We start from the raw sequence: 19,682 nt of genomic DNA, 5'->3' as shown, positions 1-19,682 counted from the left end.
TCTACTATGAATTATTCAGTATCTACTATGAATTATTATTCAGTATCTACTATGAATTATTCAGTATCCACTATGAATGATTCAATATATCATATGAATTATTCAGTGTCTACTATGAATTATTCAGTATCTACTATGAATTATTCAGTATCTACTATGAATTATTCAGTGTCTACTATGAATTATTCAGTATCTACTATGAATTATTTAGTATCAACTATGAATCATTCATAATCCACTATAAATTATTCATGAGTAATTATGAATTATTCAGTAACTTAAGAATTCTAGGTTAATATTACTTATTTAGTTTCTACTATAAATAATTCAGTGTCAAATCTGAATTATACTTTATCTACAATTAATTGTACAGTAAGATCTCTAATTGATTTAGTAACTACTATAAATAATGCAATATCTACTATGAATTTACCAGTAACAATTATAAATGGTTAATTAATTATTATAAATGATTCTATAATTAGTTCAAATCATCCAGTATCTACTGTGAAACTAATATGTAAGCTACGTGGTTATGAAAGTGATTAACTGCAGTGTGGCTCACTTTAAGTGGTATAAAATAACAGACTGGCATAAAATTAAAATAATAGAAAACAATCAAAATTAGGGACCTTTTCTGTAATAAAGAAGTTCCTGTTTTAACACAGATTTAGGAACTAAAAACACAAAATGATCTTAACTATTATAAGAAATAGCCACACGATCCGGAGTCGGTTCCAGAGAGCATCACTTTACCTGACTGTTTATACACATGTTGATGTTTGTGTCAGTGAGGATTTGTGGTTGAGAACCTTTTTGTACTCCTCTCGGCTTTATGTGTTTTTGTTTGATCAAAAATGGTCTGTGAGTGACTCACAGGGCAGAGTGCATTAGCGTGCAGCGGTAAACTCCTGCTAATCATATCAAATTACAGCAAAAAAGCAGAGGCTTCCTGAAGGCGCTCATGGTCACTACAGTAGCAGTAAAGCCAACCAATCAGCGCACAATAACGGTAATGCTGACCAATCAGTGCTCAGTAGCAGTAATGCTGAACATCTTCCAGTGGTGTGTAGTGATGTTTATGCTCTGGGGATGTTAAGCAGGATAATATTTGCTTAATCAAAAAAGAAAAAGCTTGTTTGATTAATGACGTAATTAGCCGAGCTAAATGATAACGGACATGTTTTTGAGCTCAACTGTTTGCCTCTGCACCAGCGCACCGACTCTTGGCTCTTGGGGGGAGTTGTGGGGGGGGTAAGGGGGTCCTTAACGCCCCATCGGCCTACTGAGGAGACCCAGTCACACGGAGCCACTCGGCCAACGGGCCGGAACGCCAAACGCCCAAACCCATCAAATAAGCACTTAGCCAGCAGGAGCAATGGGCCGGACCTGATTACCGTCTTCCGCAGCCGACATTACGCCTCTTACATTTGATAGAAAAGTGATCATATATATCGCCGCGAGGAAGCCGGCGCGGCCGGAGCGCGAACAGACCGCCGCGGTGTTGCATTACAAGTCAGTGGCTCTGAAACTGATCATCATCATCATCATCACCATCATCATCATCCGCCACAATCTGAGCCCCGCAGAAATGAAATGTGCTCATCTCAGCACCCATATTCCATCTGCCAATCCAAGGCCTTCACCCCCCCACCCGTACTGCGCCTCACCCCCCGCAGCCCTGCGCGCTGACCTGCTCCAGATTCTGGATGAAATCATTCTTTATTCCTTTCTTGAGACGCTTTTAAGCAGAAATGATATTTATTCAAATCAGCAGACAAAGAGAGCGAGAGAGTGATCACCCCAAACTACAACACAATCACCCCTGAGCTACAACAATATCACCCCCCCACTACAACACAATCACCCCTGAGCTACAACAAAATCACCCCCCCACTACAACACAATCACCCCTGAGCTACAACAAAATCACCCCCCCACTACAACACAATCACCCCTGAGCTACAACAATATCACCCCCCCACTACAACACAATCACCCCTGAGCTACAACAATATCACCCCCCCCACTACAACACAATCACCCCTGAGCTACAACAAAATCACCCCCCAACTACAACACAATCACCCCTGAGCTACAACAATATCACCCCCCCACTACAACACAATCACCCCTGAGCTACAACAATATCACCCCCCCACTACAACACAATCACCCCTGAGCTACAACAAAATCACCCCCCAACTACAACACAATCACCCCTGAGCTACAACAATATCACCCCCCACTACAACACAATCACCCCTGAGCTACAACAATATCACCTCCAAACTACAACACGATCACCCCTGAGCTACAACAAAATCACCCCCCAACTACAACACAATCACCCCTGAGCTACAACAATATCACCCCCCACTACAACACAATCACCCCTGAGCTACAACAAAATCACCCCCCCAACTACAACACAATCACCCGTGAACTACAATAATATCACCCCCAACTACAACAATATCACCCCCCCAAACCAGAACACAATCACCCCTGAGCTACAACAATATCACCCCTGAACTACAACACAATCACCCCTGAGCTACAACAATATCACCCCCAAACTACAACACAATCACCCCTGAACTACAATAATATCACCCCCAACTACAACACAATCACCCCTGAACTACAACAATATCACCCCCCAACTACAACACAATCACCCCCCAACTACAACACAATCACCCCTGAACTACAACACAATCACCCCCGAACTACAACAAAAAAGGGGTGATTTTTGAAGGATAGGCCCAGATACGTCACAACAAACTACATGGATAAAATTCCAGACGTAATCTGGGAGCCGGAATGATAACCAGGCATCAATTATACACGCGTCTATCTTCACATTAGCTCTGCACAATGGCAGCGCACGAGATAAAGGAGAGCGAGAGGATCAGCGTCTGTCTGCTCCACACCAGCTTCATACAGACTGACATCAAAGACCCTCCGCAGGGCGAGAGAGAGAGAGAGAGAGAGAGAGAGACAGAGGGGAAGAGAGAGGGAGAGTGAGAGAGAGATGGGGAGAGAAAGAAGGACAGAGAGTGAAGGAGGGAGAGAGAGAGGGAGAGAGGGGGAGAAAGCGAGAAAGAGAGGCTGAGTGAAAGAGAGAGATAGAGATGGGGAGAGAGGGAAGGAGAGGGAAGGAGGGAGGGGGAGAGAGAGAGGAAGGAAGAGAGAAAGAGAGAGAGATGGGGAGAGAGGGAAGGACAGAGAGTGAAGGAGGAAGAAAGAGAGAGAGAGAAGGTGAGAAAGAGAGAGTGAGAGAGAGACTGAGTGAAATAGACAGAGGGGAACAGAGAGGGAGAGTGAGAGAGAGAGAGGGAAGGACAGAGAAGTAGATCAAAGAGTGATACAAAAAGAAAAAGAGATGAAATAGTGTAAAGAAAGGGGGAAACGAAAGAAAAGAACGATAAAGGTAAGTGAAGAGAAGAAAGGGGAAAGTATGTGTACGTGAGAGAGACAGATGAGAACAACAAGAGGCAAGAGAGAGAAACAGTGACAGAGAGAAAGAAGAGAGAAAACAAAGGTGAAAAAGAGGAAAGAGTGAAAGAAAGCAGAAAAAGAAAAGAGAACAGAAGGAGAGAAAAGAGCGATTAAGCAAGAGAGAGAGACACGTTAGAAGAAGAGTGGAAGAACAGACAGGGGAAAAACAACAAAACAGAGACAGAAGAAAGAAAAAGAAGAAATAAGAGAGGAATAAAGAGAGAGAGAGAGAGAGGAGAGAGAGAGAGAGAGAGAGAGAGAGAGAGTCAGCAGCTCTATCTGCTGTTCTGTAGTCAACAGAGCTGCAGTCAGTGAGCGAGAGAGTAAAGTGAGGCCACAGCGCCCTCTGCTGGTAAATGTCAGTAAATAATGTAGAATATATTACATTTACATTTCCAGCATTTAGCAGACGCTCTACAGGAAGTGCTTTGTCTATCTAAAGTATCTTGCTAGTTACAAATGGGTTGGAGAGAGAGTCCATGTTGGTATCCAGAAAAAGGAACCGAGTTAAACACAGCGCAGTGCAGTACATCTCAACAAGTGCAGAACAACACATTACAATCAATACTAAACTCAGTGCTCATTTAAGTGCTGTATAAAGACACGGTCTTCAGTCTGAGTTTGAAGACCGCAGGAGACTCATTCCACCACCTGGCCTCCAAAACAGAGAAGAGAACCGCAATCTAAATGCGGTTGATTCCTCAGAAGTAAATAACGCTGGTCAGTGTCCACTGTTCAGCACCTGTTCACTCTGTGGGCTGTGGCTGAGTGTGATAACGGAGTGTATGGATGGATTGTGCACAATATAACTGAAGACACCTTATTTGTATGCGCACACTCGACTAGTAAGGCCTGAATGTCCTAAATCACAACTCGTGTAGGTTCACTGGTTCTGTACTGATTTAGCAGCACAGCAGATGGAAGAAGAACCGAGTCTGCACCAGCGTGGAACAACCCTGAGAACCGTTTGGCTGTAGAGCAGAAAAGAGGCCACAGTGTTTATTCCTGAGAGCCACTAAAGCCGGTACGACATCATTTCTCCAGGTGACCGTGGAGCGGGACTGGAGCCCAGTCTCTCTCTGGGAGATCCAGAGACACACAGCGAGTGTGAAATACCGCGACTGCCGTTCACGGGCACACGACCAGACCGGACCAGACCGGACCAGAATCGGCTCACATACAGCCTCTCACAGCAACAGGGCTGTCTCTGGACCGGGTTCAGCGCATTAGCTTAGCGAAAGAATCTGTCTTGGTGATTTAAGTGAAAGTCACTGCATAAAATCAAACCATTTTCTGTATTTTTTACATTTTCTGAGCTGCCTTTGTGAGACTGGACAGCAACATTACATATTAGCTTGATTTTAGTCACAGAGAACACAAGTAAACTCTTCTTCAAGTGCCTGGATACTTTAGAAACTCCTTTTCACAGAATATGACAGGGTTTTGTGCTCAGTGTTAATATAAACCGAGGTCATTTCCACAGTTTATTTTAGAAAAAGAGGGCAGATCTTTACTGATAAAGGACCGAGCAGTCTGCTAAAATGACTCACTTGGACTTGACTAAAATCACTGAGTGATGCCAGTAAAATGGACCCACCTCCTCCTGTAAGACTAATCCTGCCTAAATGGGGTTTTACAACAGAAGCTAATGAGCAGGTGCTCCGATGTACCTGTTTGGTTGATGTGCTGGAACAATCTGCTGCTCTGCTGAACAGAGTTTGTATAGTTTTCACAATGAAGTCAAAATAATGAGTTATTTTCTGTGTCAAAAATATTTCACTTATTTTCGTGATATTTTAAGTTATTCAGGGAAAATTAAAAAGAAATGACAAGGTGTGACAGGTGTGGTAAAGTGGTCATCCAAGCTCCGCCCACTCGGAAAAACATTACAGTATGGAAGGAAATGCATTGATATTTTTACTTCTATCTGACGATTTTAAACTGTTAAAATTCTGACGTACAATCTCAAATTAGAATTCTCATTTTTCATATTTTCTTGACATTTTGAGATTTAATTCCACCAAACTATGTCCAAAGTTATTTTCTCAAACCTTTTGCCTTATGAACTGAAGGCTTAATTTTAGTAATTAAGATGAGATTTTATTTTTTTTAAATGGACCTACTTTCTTGAGATTATAATCAATTAAGAACAAAATAATATATTATGTCAAAAGAATGAGTTATTCAATTTCAAAAGTCATTATTTCAACATAAAAATTTGGCAAACAGTTATCTTTTGAAGAAGGACAAAGAGCTCAGTGATGAGAAAGGTAGAGAATGAGTCTGAATCTGATCTGATCTGATCAGCTCTACTGTGTGATGCTTTATGAAAACAGGATCCCAGCTCAGCAGATTAAACACATATATATCAGCACTTATATTAAAATTAAACACGCATTACAGCTCCATCCTGAACAGCGCTGGACACTGAGAGGAAGATCAAAAGCAGAACTGAGCTCTAATGATCTGATTTTCTGAATGTTCTTCTTGTTTTTTTTTTAACCACAGGCTGATGGTCATCTCACTAACAGGTCAGGAGCAGACGGTCCATTAAAGAGTCCACAGTTCAGAGAGAAACCCACAAAGTATTTACCGCCTTCGCTGAAACCGGCTCAAAGAAGTCAAGCACTGATGGTCCCCTTCGCACGCAGGTGTGACAGGTGTGGAAACGTGGCCATCCAAGCTCCGCCCACTTGGAAAAACATGACAGTATGGAAGAAAAATGCACTGTTTTCCGATTCACATTAAGACTCATCTTAAAAGAGAACTGCATTGCTTTCCAAACTCGCTGTAATTAAGTGGTTAAGATGTAAACAGAGTGGTTTGGTGTGAAACGCTCTGTTCTAGATAAACTTACAGAGTCAGAACTGTTCACAGTGGTGGTGATAGGAACCAGACGTCCACCTCTAAAAGCTCCCTCACAGAAAGTTCCTACATGAAATGGTTATGAATTCACAACGTTGCTGTGAGGATTTGATTGAGCATTAGTGAGGTCAGGTACTGATGTTGGATGGTCAGTCTTGGATCACTCCAACTTATAGACGGGCAGGATGATGGCATTTTATTGTTATCTTGACAAACTGTAACACTTTTCTGAGCATATTGTGGATATCGAGTACTTAAAGAACACTGACCGACTGTGTTTCATTACAGAGTGAGCATAATTAGGCCTGTTTAACTGGATGCAGTGCAGCGCAGTTTGTAAAACATTCAATATCACTGGACACACCCCAAGAGATGGTTCAAGGGTTCTTTAGTAAAGGAAATGGTTCTATATAGAACCATGAACACTCAAAGAACCATTTGCATGCTTAAATGGTTCTTTCCATGATGAAATGCTTCTTCAGATTGGTGGAGCATGCGCCGCAGATGGTTCTATAATAAAACAGTTCTATTGTATACTCTTTAAAAAGAGGGTTCTTCAAGGGTTCTTTAGTAAACAGTTCAATATAGAACCATGATTTAAGCGTTCTTCAGATTGATGGAGAATGTGTTGTAGAGGGTTCTACATAGCAACAAAAAATATTTTTCGATTGATACAAGCTTATAACAAAGTAGAAGCCTTTTTGAAAAAGGTTCTATACAGAACCATCTACAGCACATTCTCAAACCTGGACACTTTCATGATGCAAAGAACCCTTTAATCATACAAAGGGGTCTTTATGTGTTCATGGTTTTATATAGAATCTTTAGAACCCTTGCAGAAGCATCTTTAAGAGTGTACAGCATAAAAACTTTTGGTGCTATCTGGAAGCATTTTTAAAAAGGTTCTATGTAGAACAACCTACAGCACATTCTCCATCAATCTGAAGAACTCTTTAATTATGCAAAAAGTTCTTTGAGTGTTTGGTTCTATATAGCTCAATTTTCTTTGCTGAAGAACCCTTGAAGTACCATTTTTAGAGTAGTTATAGGTTTTACTATATTCTCATGTAGCACTCAAGGTTCTATTTTGTCTGTTAGAACTTTTTAAACCTCAGAACAAAATATGATGCATAACGTGAAAATGTCTGAAGTATGGCGATATTTGACACTCATCCCTTTTCCAGCTCATCCCAAAAGTACTGGATGGAGCTCCATCACTCCAAAGAACACATTTCCACTGCTCCACAGCCCAATCAGGTGTCCAGATACTTTTGGACAATTTCTTTTCTCCAGGGTATATTTGTTTTTCCTATCTGAATTAACTCACCCAAATCATAAAGCAAATTATTCAGTAATTTTTTGTTTTTGTAGAAGTTCCCCTTCAAAATTTAACGTGTTTGAGATCCAGTTTACAGTTCGGATTTCTGGAAAAATGGGTCGACTTTCAGTAGAAAAAAACTGAGTTCAGCTTCTTTCATTATAAGGGTTTAAAATGACATCACCCATCTATTTGACTGGAAAGAAGACAGCTACAGCTCTCGTAACACCCACTTTCTGAATGTTGCTTATGAAATACTAACGTTATTAAGTAAAGAATGACAAAAGTGCGTTTTGGAACCACCGGTGGATCCAAGGAGTTAAAGGGGTTAACTTAACATTTTTATTTCCACAAGTGGAAGGCTGCAAACTACTGACCGAATGCTCCTCTGGAGACATTTGACCAAAATGCTGAATATTACTCGCCCATTCCAGCTGCCAGCTTCCTCAACCACCCTTTAAAAGACTTTTGACTGAAATCTGCACACATTTCACTTTAAAAAACATCCACACTAGACGCTTTTGGTCCACTGAAAACTGGTTTTATTTGTTGGCGCCTTTACATGGTTTAGAAAAAGAACCCTAGGATTTTTCCTCCTGTGTGTTTTCGTCTAGCCTCTTCGTGGTCCATGATGCCAGCTGAGGTCGTCAATACAATGAACCTGCAGAGGAGAGAGAACAAAGGAGTAATCAGTGAAACGGCCCAAATAAAATGGACGAATTAGAGCTACTCAATAACTCAGGAGGCTGTAAATAACTAAATAAGCACATTTTTGCACAGTTGACTTCTATGAAGTGAATATCGGGGAAAATCAATGAAAACCTTTTGCATTTTGCTCTGAGAAACATGAAACTGTTATAATTTGAACAGCCAGCGAAAGAAACTGCTCCAGCACTCAACAGAAAATGGAGAAATAACTGCTGCAAATCATCGTCGATTGAATCAATAGCTCTCCGAGCGCACTGGGGACTGACAATGCAGCAAAATATACAAAGCAATTCTGCCCTGAATAATGAAGAAAGCTTTCAGATAACAACCCGTTAGCTTCTGAATGACTTTACCAGTATCGGCTTGAATAAATAAATTTGATAAAGACCAACCAGTCGGGCAAGAGAACCGCGGTGTGCATCAAACTGCATCTGGTCAGACGTCAATATCCAAGTGCTTAAGACCCATTTAAACCCCGTCCTCACGGCCTCTGACTGACCAACTCCTCTGGACGCTGGAGAAAGCTTTGGATTTACAACTGTAAACACCTTCAACACTAAACCTTTTCACCAGCTTGTCAGCGGATCATTAAGGAAAATCAACCATGGTCAATCTGCCATGTTTGGACCTGTTTAACATAAGATTCAAATCAAAAATAAACAGACCACAGCTGTTCAGACGGAGACCAACACAGCCAAATGAGTAATATTTATACAGATGAATAATAAGCAGCCCACTGTAATCAAAGCAGACATGGTCAATGACTGCTTGCATGTAAAAGCCTCCTGAGGATCAATTAGTCATGATTTTCATCCAGAAAATCACAAAGGAAACCAGAAAAGCCAAAGGTATAATTTTCCCCTGTTACTTAAAAACAATGGTTCTTTAAGGGTTCTTTAGTAAAGAAAATACTTCTATATAGATCCATGAACACTCAAAGAACTCTTTGCATGATTAAAGGGTTCTTTGCATTGTGAAACGGGTCTCTAGGTTGACTAAGAATTTGCTGTAGTTGGTTCTATATAGAAAAATGTAGAAAAGGGTTTCTTCTATTAACAAAGCTAACAAAACCATCCTTTTCAGTGCTATATAGAACCCTTTACAAAAATATTCTGTATGGAACCATCTACAGCACGTTGTCCATCAATCTGAAGAACCCTTTCACGAGGCAAAGAACCATTTAATCAAGGTTTTGAGTGTTCAGGGTTCTATATAGAACCATATTCTTTACTGAAGAACCATCTTTTTTACAATACAAACAGGCTAGGCAAGAGAACACAAACCCTAGAGGAGGAGTGGGGAACCAGGGCCAGAGTCCAGCACAATTTAGGGATTTTCCTGCACTACACACTTTGAGGTTCTTTAGTGAAGGCAATAGTTCTACGCAGAACTGTTAAACGCTTAAATGGTTCTCTGCCTGGTGAACTGGTTCTTCAGATTTAGTAAGTGCTGTATTTGAAAATGGTTCTATATAGCACCAAAAAAGGGTTCTGCTATTGTTACGATGTCAAGTTTGTAACAGAGGAACCCTTTCTGGTACTACGTAGATCCATTTTCAAAAACATCCCATACAGAACCATATAAAACACGTTCTCCATCAAGAACCATTTCATCACGCATACAGCTTGTTCTACCAAAGAATCCCTGCATAACCATCTTAAGCGTGTGGCACAATGAAGTGCTGGAAATGTCATCGGCAAAATAGAAATTAAATAGAAAAAAAAATTCACTTATCTTGTGCGCACACATTGAGTGTTTACGAAAGTTAATACTTCCAATCAGCAGTGATCCGCTCGATCTCTGAATGGATCATGTCTTAATGGTTTCATTTGTTCACTTAACTGTGATCTACATTAGGCTGTCGCATGGTCATAACATTAAGTGTGAAACCATATCGGGATGTTTGGAGCAGCTTTTGAATCAAAGTATGAAACTTTAAAAAAAGTCTTAAGTCAGATAAAAGTGGCTGTTCAGGTCTTTTTGGCCAAAATAACACGCCTGAACTTCTATTCACAGAAAATAACCAACTTAAATCACAGTCAATATCAGAAAAATCGCAATTAGATATTTATCCCAAATTGTTCAGCCCTAACAATGCAAATATATACAAGAGTTGAACAAAAGCAGTATCAGATGCTTTTTGCTTTGGTCTAAAACAGTGATGTCCAATCTTACCCACAGAGGGCCGGAGTGGCTGCAGGTCTTCATTCCACCAAAGCAGGACTGCACATGATCAGTTGTTTGAAGGCTGAGCAACTGATTAAACAAGTGGAATCAGGTGAGCTCCTGCTCATTTGGAATGAAAGCCTGCAGCCACCCCGGCCCTCTGAGGATAAGACTGGACAGCCCTGGTCTAAAAGCACAGCTTGTCTGCTTATTGCTCCAGAATAACCACTGAGGCTCATATCAGAAAAATACATCTAGACCAGTGCTTCCCAACCCAGCCAGAATCCACCCGACAGTCCATGTTTTCTGCTCAATCCCAGCCTCCAACACACCCGACCCAAGAACACTGAGTATCTGATACAGGTGAACTGGCTGTTGAGTTAGAGACAAAACATGGAATGTCTGGCTGAGCCCAATAACCAGGTGAGCATAGGGGTCACCAATCTTCTCCACGAAGAGCTGGAGTCGGGGGAACCAAGCAGGAAAACACAGCATAACTGATCAGATATTTAACGACTGAGATAAACTAGTGGAGCTTCTGCTTCTGACTGGAATGAAATCCTGAAGCCAAATCAGCCCTTCGGAAAAAACGGGAATCCCACGCTCCAGCACGGACCGAGCTGACCATCCACAAAAATAGAATGAACGTACAAAGCACACTCGCTCATATTTCAGCCCTTGAACCCACCAGCACTACAACAGTTTTAAAAACTCTTTATAATTAGCTGGTTAAGGTGTAAAGTGTCATTCAGAGTGGTTTTGTGTTAAACGCTCCAATCTAGTGAAACTTAACGAGTTAATTCACTGAAATCGTACTTGCATTATGGGTCAAAAAAGTCGCAATCGGATATTTTGCCAAAATCGTTCAGCCCCACCCTGATGCTGAATGTAATGTCTTGAGTAGCCCTCAAACATTAATGAACATCAACAGCTGGAGTTTCAGTTCATCTATTTATTTTAAGCCTCTCAAATACCTGAGGCCTGAAGAAAAACCCAAGAACGAAAACTATGATTCATGTGCAAAACGTAAGACATGGGCCAGTTCAACTGTCAAACCACCCCTCAACATTTAATAATCAGAAAAAGCCTAATTTGATCTGACTTCTTTGCAAATCAAATGTGTAAGCAATTAAGGCAGCATTTCCTTCTCAGCTGTGTAGCTAGCAGGGTGGACATGTCCTGAAAAGGGAAACAAGACCAATATTGCACATTTGCAGCTCCTGGAGTGAATTAAAGTGGAATTTTACCATTTTTGGGGAAAAAAGACAATTAAATGACTGAACGACTGTTTACAAATTAACAATTGAACTATACAATATTATTGAAAAAAAATAAAATAAAATCAGTGAAATGGTGCAAGCTAAGCTATTAGATAATACATAGAGTCTCCAGAAGAACTTCTGAAGCAACAGCACCTCATATTCAGTGAGAATAAGCATTTCTAACACTCACCCAAACTGTCTGGATGGGAGGAGATTGTTCTGCCACTTCTCCAGATCCTTCAGCTGCACATCAAACCTTGGGCTGATGACACCGCACTGGACACACAGGACAAACTCAATACATGTGCACTGCTGTATCTGGAAATTAAGTTATCCGCAAAACCTCCACACAAACTCGAAGCACACCGAAAACCTTACCTTGTTCAGCCTGCCAGTGAGGTTCACCACGATTTTCCCGGCTCTGTGATCATCAATGATCTCAAATTCGCCAATGTAACCTGGAGGAACATCAGACAATCATTAGACGACGTGGAGAGCACCAAGCTCAGTCCTAGTCCTGCAAAGCTCTCACTTCCCAGTCCAGATGTGGACCAAGGACATGAGCACTTAAGACCAGACGATTCAGAACAAACAAACAACTTTCACACCTGTCACTGAAGCTGCACTCCTGCTACACCTGAATATTCAGGGCTGGGTTTCCCAAAAGCACCTCATGCAAAGATGATTGTTGAATGGTAGAACAAACACTGAATGGACTCTCTGACCCATAAGACGATCCTGACACCAAGATGCTTTTGGGAAACGGCACCCAGACAAACACATGAGCTACTTATTGGAGAAGGCAAGCCAGTGCAGGAAGACGTTCCACTCCAAGCCCAAGACTGGGACCTGCAAAAGAGGACCAAACCACAGACTCACCGTGCTTCATCATGACGGTGAGGAAGCGGACTATGACTTTGGAGCAGGGCCTGATCAGGACCTGCCGCTTCCCCCGTTTCTCTGCATTGTTGATGCTTTTCAGGGCATCGGCGAGCACGTTCATCCGCACCATGGTGCCTGTGAACACAAGCCGGGGTTAAAACACCACGACACAGACAGAAGGAACATCCAGACACAGCTGCTATACCTCCCCACGCTTATTCAGACCCAAACAGTTCAGTGAATCCTCATTGTCCACATGCTGTCCTGCGTTCTGCAGCTCATGGCTTCACTAAATATGGAGGCGGACAGCCTCTATACACGGTAGCGTGTAGATCCGCATGGACACAGACCAGGCAAAGGCAATGAAGGCAGGTAGGATTCAGTGAACCGTTTACAGCCCAACAGTCCGGACCAAACAACCCCCGCCCGCTTCGGCTCCTTCAGACAGACACACCACCGAGCGAACACACTGCCTTTCACACAAACCTGAAGCTCAACAGGCCTCCTAACAGCACTGTGACCCCTAAACACACTGTTTTCCGACACCTAATGTTCCCACAGCTCCTCTACCGCACATTACACGCACTGATTCCCAGGTGAAGGTACTTTTTTAGCTCGACCGGCCGCTGAAATATCGCGACCAGGCGAACCGGGAACCACAGACTATCAGGTAAAATCCACCTCCATACAAAACACCTATAATCGAAATATCCGGCCGATATGACACTGATATTATTCACAAACGCGTCCCCGCAGTTAAACCGTGCTTGTGTGTGGAGATGAGAGAGATTTTGGCGGATTTTCTGAAAGACTCGGAGCGGCTCTGCCTTACCAGCTCTGCAATATGGCGGAAAGAGGGAGGACGCAGGCGCGCGAGCCGCTAAGGGCCGGGCGGGAGTCTCGCGAGAGCGGTGTGACGCGAGGACGCGGAGTGCGCCGCGCTTCAGCGACGAGCGCCGCCCGCAGGTGGGGGGTGTGAAGGTCGGCTGCTTCAGGACGTTTTAATGATGACAGATAGATAGACAGACAGACAGACAGACAGATAGATAGATAGATAGATAGATAGACAGATGGCCAGACAGACAGACAGACAGATAGATCTTTATTGATTCCGAAGGGAAATCGCAGTGTTTCAGTAGCAACACATATAATTGCACATAAACTTACATAAACTATGCAGAAAAATAGAAAAAAGAAATAAATCTAGACAGAAATTAAAGTACAAGAGAAATAAAATAAAAGTATATCTATTTGCATATTTACATGATATATGAGACAGATTTGTTGTATTTACAAAACAGCAGGCACTGAGTGGTATGAGGTAAACTAAAAGCACAGATTATAGACATAACTAACTCGGAGTTGCATCAATATTACAGTGTAATAATAATAATAATAACAACAACAATAATATCAATAATAATAATAATAATAATAGTAACGATAATATTAAATATGGTAATAATGACGTGTAATTTTGATGTGTGAGAACTAAACGGTGAAAAAAGCACTCACTATTATGTGCCACAGTTATTTATTCATTCAGTTGTTTTATCCTCGTTACATAGGCTCCAGCACCCCACCGTGACCCAGAAGGATAAGCGGTTTAGATGATGTATGTATGTATGTATGTATGTATTCTCATTACAAAAGCAACATGATACCATCCCAAAATAAACATTTTACATACCGACAATTATTATTATTATTATTGTTGTTGTTGTTGTTGTTATTTACTATGTGTAGTTATGAAAATTAAGCTATGGTCATATTCTATTTAACTTAATGTTTAACACTATCATATTATTATATTATTATTATTATTATTTATTATTATTATTATTTCTATTATTATTATTATGTACTACATGTGGTTGTTAAGTAAGCTATATTCATGTTCTTTTCAACTTAAATGTTTTAATTCTATGGTATCTACACCAAAATGCGGTACATGCCTGCCCATCTTATTGACCTTACGATGAATAAAGTGTTTTCTAATTCTGACTGATAGACAGATAGAAAGATTAAAGGGACGCTCTGGCTAAAATGCAAATTTTAACCATATGTTTACACTTGTGTTGAAAACCTACACTTAGATTTATTTCTTTTTTCTATTTTTCTGCATAGTTTATGTAAGTTTATGTGCAATTATATGTGTTGCTACTGAAACACTGCGATTTCCCTTCGGAATCAATAAAGATCTATCTGTCTGTCTGTCTGTCTGGCCATCTGTCTATCTATCTATCTATCTATCTGTCTGTCTGTCTGTCTGTCTGTCTATCTATCTGTCTGTCTGTCTATCTATCTATCTATCTATCTATCTGTCTATCTGTCTGTCATCATTAGTGAAGAAAATGGTTCCATATAGAACCACGAACACTCAAAGAACCCTTTGCATGATTAAAGAGTTCTCTGCAGTGTGAAATGGTTCTTCAGACTGATGGAGAATGTGCCAGGTGGTTCTATATAGCACCAAAAAAGCGTTCTGCTATTGTTACAAGCTTGACGTCGTTCTGTATGGAACTATTTCCTTTACTGAAGAACCCTTAACCGTTTTTCAGTACCAATATCTGCACATATTTATTCAGTATTGTCATTATCTGCTGTTACCTGAGCCTCCTTGTACAGTCATTACTGCACTGCCTTTATCTCAGGATGGATCTATTACGTATTTTTTGTATAATTTTAGTTGCCTGTGTTTTTATTTATTTATTTATTTATTGTATTCTCCCTTTTATTATTTCACCCTTATTATTACTGTCCTGTGTTGTGTGACTGCTACTGGCTGCTAAATATCCTTCAGGATCAATAAAGTATCTATCTATCTATCTGTGTTAAAGAACCATCTTTTTAAAGAACCTTTAAGAACTTATCTAAGGCTGGGAGGACAGTGTTTTGGACTGGATGTTTGGGGATGAGCTGTTTGAAGTGTTTTCTTTTCTGCTAGCTGGCTGATGCAGAAGGAGGCTAGATAGCCAACGTTACTACTAAGGAGCTGAATATGACGCCTGTATTTGTTATGTATATGTTGTATTTATCAGCCTCTGCCTCTGTCAGTCAGGATTTCTTTGTCATTGTGGGGTGATTCATGGCTGTATGATGTGTTAGTATGGTGGTGTCCCGCTACCGACTCGCACTGCCATAGTCCACTGTAGTCCTGGTCATTCTGTAGTCCTCCTTATGCCCATATTAGGAACTCCGGGTCTGAGATCCATTTCTCTATGGCCAGAATGAATAGGTTTTATGAAAAATCGCCTCTATCGCCCCCTGTGTTAAATAAACATGTTCAGAACCCGACACGTTTAGTCCTGTGAACATTCTCCTCTCTAATATCACTGGATCCTCTGAATTACAAGGTCGTAATGAGCTATAATACTAATATTGCTACATGCGAGCTAAAGCTACTGCGCATCAATTTGATGTCACCAAGCTACATTAAACTAAGGCAGGCTGTGCTGGTGCTCTGTCGAGCTGTGCTACCTTATCAAAATGTTCTACCATAGCGCATAATTACAGGTAAACCCGTAAATAAACCTCTAGGTGGGATATTTTGATAGACTAAAACTCCTTATTAAAAATACTACCAGCATTAAAACTACGAGGCTGAATTTAGCTGCTCTTTTCACAGCTTCTTGTTTGAATGTTCCCGTTCCACCTTAAATGGTGCAGCAGCTGTGACTAGCTATCACAAACATTAGCAAGCAAGACAAAAGACTGATCTGTTAGTTCGGTGAAACAGCAAAAATAAGTTAATGTTACTCAGCTGTTAAGTGGAAATAGAGAAACCTCCTCATATCAGGCCTTTCAACCCTCCATGAAGCTGAAGTCAGCTTTTTTCTCCGGCTGCTTGTTCGAATTTTCCCGTTCCACCTTCAGAACGTGACTGCGGCACCGTTTAAGGTGGAACAGGAAAAGTCTAACAAAAAGCTGGCGAATGTCCTGAGAAAATGTCCTAAGAAAAATGTTCCCAGCATTAAAATAATAATGAGGATATTCTGAGAGCCTAAATCAGTTTATCAGGGTGAGCAGTGATATTAAGCTGAGTCTGTACCGGATCAGCCCGAGTTCAGGTTCGTTTGTAGATCTTTTCAAATCAAGCTGAAAGGAAAGATCTATCATGAAGAACAGAGAACTGCAGGGAAACCTGCTGATTTTCTTCTGACTCCTCAGTCTGAACATGGAAATGTACACTGATAGAGAGTGATTAAGGAAGCTGCCAGTCTAATGACGTGCATTCAGAGTGCAGTAGCTTTAGCTCACATGTAGCAATATTCATATTTCAACTCTTTAACAGCCTCGTAATTCAGAGGATCCAGTGATATTTGAGAGAAGAACATTCACAGGACAGAACATATCGGGTTCTGAACATGTTTATTTAACACAGGGGGCGCTAGAGGCGCTTTTTTTTCGAAAATTCTATTCATTCTGGCCATAGAGAAATGGAGCTCAGACCTGGAGCTCCTAATACGGGCATAAGAGCGCCGACTACAGAATGACAACACAACTACAGTGGTTTGTGGGAGCGCAGGAGGCGTGGCCACGCAGAGCAGCGATGTGTACAGGCACTCGGGAGGTGCTGCAGTAAAGAGACATTCATTGTAAATAAGCTTAGCTTGATGATGTGCACGTGTTATCTGTGCTACTCTGTGCTGGGTGGTGGGGTGGTGGGGTGGGTTTGTTTGGTGTCTACTATGAAGGAGGAGGTATGTTTGGAAGTGGCCTGCATGTCATCTCGGCCATTTCAACAGCGCTGAGCGGCGGTTCTCTCTTGCTGGCTGTTCAATAGAAGAGCATTCGCCTTTACAGTGCAGTATTTCCTGCATCATCTTCTTCACTGACGCCACAGTATAATACAGTCCTGCAGCGAGAGAAACAAAACAGGGTGCAAAATTGTGGATTCTCTCACATTGATGAGTCTGAGGGATACAATGCGGAGCTATAACCAAACATGGCAAATAAAAAGAGACCTTTGTTTGTCCCACAACGGGGAAATTTCACCTCCGCATTTAACCCATCCGTGCAGTGAAACACCACATACACACTAGTGAACACACACACACTAGGGGGCAGTGAGCACACTTGCCTGGAGCGGTGGGCAGCCCTATCCACAGCACCAGGGGAGCAGTTGAGGGTTAGGTGTCTTGCTCAAGGGCACTTCAGTCACGTACTGTCAGCTCAGGGAATCGAACCTGCGACGTTCCGGTCACAAGACTGGTTCCCAAACCTCCAGCCCACGACTATAATGCTAGTTTTAAGCCCACTTCAATATTTGCACAGAGGGACCCCAGCAGCTGGACTGGGGAAACACTGGTCACAAACACTTTACAGCACAGTTCTGGAGAAATACCAATGGCCTACCAACAGCTAATGTCTGTCTCTGGTTAGTTTCATAGTCAATGTTTCATGAGAAGCACAGCATTTGGGGCTTCTAGCCACCTCAGGAAGGTTCTGTGTATTACATCAGTGGTTTTCCAGCCTTACTTCACATTTATTAGTGAAGTACACAGCAGTTCCTTTCAGCGCAAAACAGAGTTGGGACTTTTAACTGACTTGAACTTTAAAATCCTTTTGCTCTGAGTGACCCTACAACTTAATCATGTTTACTTTATTAAAACAATTATTGAACATTTCATTTTGTCACGCATCACTGCTACTGAGTGCTGATTGGTTAGCATTACTGCTACTGAGTGCTGATTGGTTAGCATTACTGTTACTGGGTGCTGATTGGTTAGCATTACTGCTACTGAGAGCTGATTGGTTAGCATTACTGCTACTGGGTGCTGATTGGTTAGCATTACTGCTACTGAGAGCTGATTGGCTAGCATTACTGCTACTGAGAGCTGATTGGTTAGCATTACTGCTACTGGGTGCTGATTGGTTAGCATTACTGCTACTGAGAGCTGATTGGTTAGCATTACTGCTACTGAGAGCTGATTGGTTAGCATTACTGCTACTGAGCGCTGATTGGGCAGCATTACTGCTACTGAGAGCTGATTGGTTAGCATTACTGTTACTGGGTGCTGATTGGTTAGCATTACTGCTACTGAGAGCTGATTGGTTAGCATTACTGCTACTGAGTGCTGATTGGTTAGCATTACTGCTACTGGGTGCTGATTGGTTAGCATTACTGTTACTGGGTGCTGATTGGTTAGCATTACTGCTACTGAGAGCTGATTGGTTAGCATTACTGCTACTGGGTGCTGATTGGTTAGCATTACTGCTACTGAGAGCTGATTGGCTAGCATTACTGCTACTGTGTGCTGATTGGTTAGCATTACTGCTACTGAGAGCTGATTGGTTAGCATTACTGCTACTGAGTGCTGATTGGGCAGCATTACTGCTACTGAGAGCTGATTGGTTAGCATTACTGCTACTGAGCGCTGATTGGTCAGCATTACTGCTACTGAGAGCTGATTGGTTAGCATTACTGCTACTGAGAGCTGATTGGTTAGCATTACTGCTACTGGGTGCTGATTGGTTGGCATTACTACTACTGAGTGCTGATTGATTAGCATTACTGCTACTGAGAGCTGATTGGTTAGCATTACTGCTACTGAGAGCTGATTGGTTAGCATTACTGCTACTGAGTGCTGATTGGGCAGCATTACTGCTACTGAGAGCTGATTGGTTAGCATTACTGCTACTGAGCGCTGATTGATTAGCATTACTGCTACTGAGAGCTGATTGATTAGCATTACTGCTACTGAGAGCTGATTGGTTAGCATTACTGCTACTGAGTGCTGATGGGTTGGCATTACTGCTACTGAGTGCTGATTGGTTGGCATTACTGCTACTGAGAGCTGATTGGTTAGCATTACTGCTACTGAGTGCTGATGGGTTAGCATTACTGCTACTGAGAGCTGATGGGTTGGCATTACTGCTACTGAGAGCTGATTGGTTGGCATTACTGTTACTGGGTGCTGATTGGTTAGCATTACTGCTACTGAGTGCTGATGGGTTAGCATTACTGTTACTGA

General features: G+C 41.7%; 1 protein-coding gene across 1 annotated transcript; it reads right to left on the bottom strand.

The window, feature by feature from the left end:
* Window positions 1-8,206: 8,206 nt before the first annotated feature.
* On the bottom strand, window positions 8,207-13,613 carry rps15a (ribosomal protein S15a). The gene is made up of 5 exons (XM_036589885.1): window positions 13,538-13,613; window positions 12,703-12,840; window positions 12,202-12,281; window positions 12,014-12,099; window positions 8,207-8,348 (listed from the first exon to the last, which is right to left on the bottom strand). The coding sequence occupies exons 2-5, from the start codon at window positions 12,833-12,835 to the stop codon at window positions 8,255-8,257; spliced, it is 393 nt and encodes a 130-aa protein (XP_036445778.1). The 5' UTR covers window positions 12,836-12,840; window positions 13,538-13,613; the 3' UTR covers window positions 8,207-8,254.
* Between the last annotated feature and the right edge of the window lie 6,069 nt (window positions 13,614-19,682).

Source organism: Colossoma macropomum, unplaced genomic scaffold (assembly GCF_904425465.1).
Source record: "Colossoma macropomum unplaced genomic scaffold, Colossoma_macropomum, whole genome shotgun sequence".
Taxonomy (NCBI): Eukaryota; Metazoa; Chordata; class Actinopteri; order Characiformes; family Serrasalmidae; genus Colossoma; species Colossoma macropomum.
Note: the sequence above shows the minus strand (reverse complement) of the source record. Positions and strands in the feature narration are given on the sequence as shown.

What these genes read in the sequence shown, in the direction of transcription:
- rps15a (XM_036589885.1), bottom strand. Translation starts at nt 12,835, where the DNA reads ATGGTGCGGATGAACGTGCTCGCCGATGCCCTGAAAAGCATCAACAAT. An exon ending in CACCGTCATGATGAAGCACG is followed by an intron (nt 12,282 to 12,702) that starts GTGAGTCTGTGG and finishes ATGTTCCTCCAG; the next exon opens with GTTACATTGGCGAATTTGAG. An exon ending in TCACTGGCAGGCTGAACAAG is followed by an intron (nt 12,100 to 12,201) that starts GTAAGGTTTTCG and finishes CTGTGTGTCCAG; the next exon opens with TGCGGTGTCATCAGCCCAAG.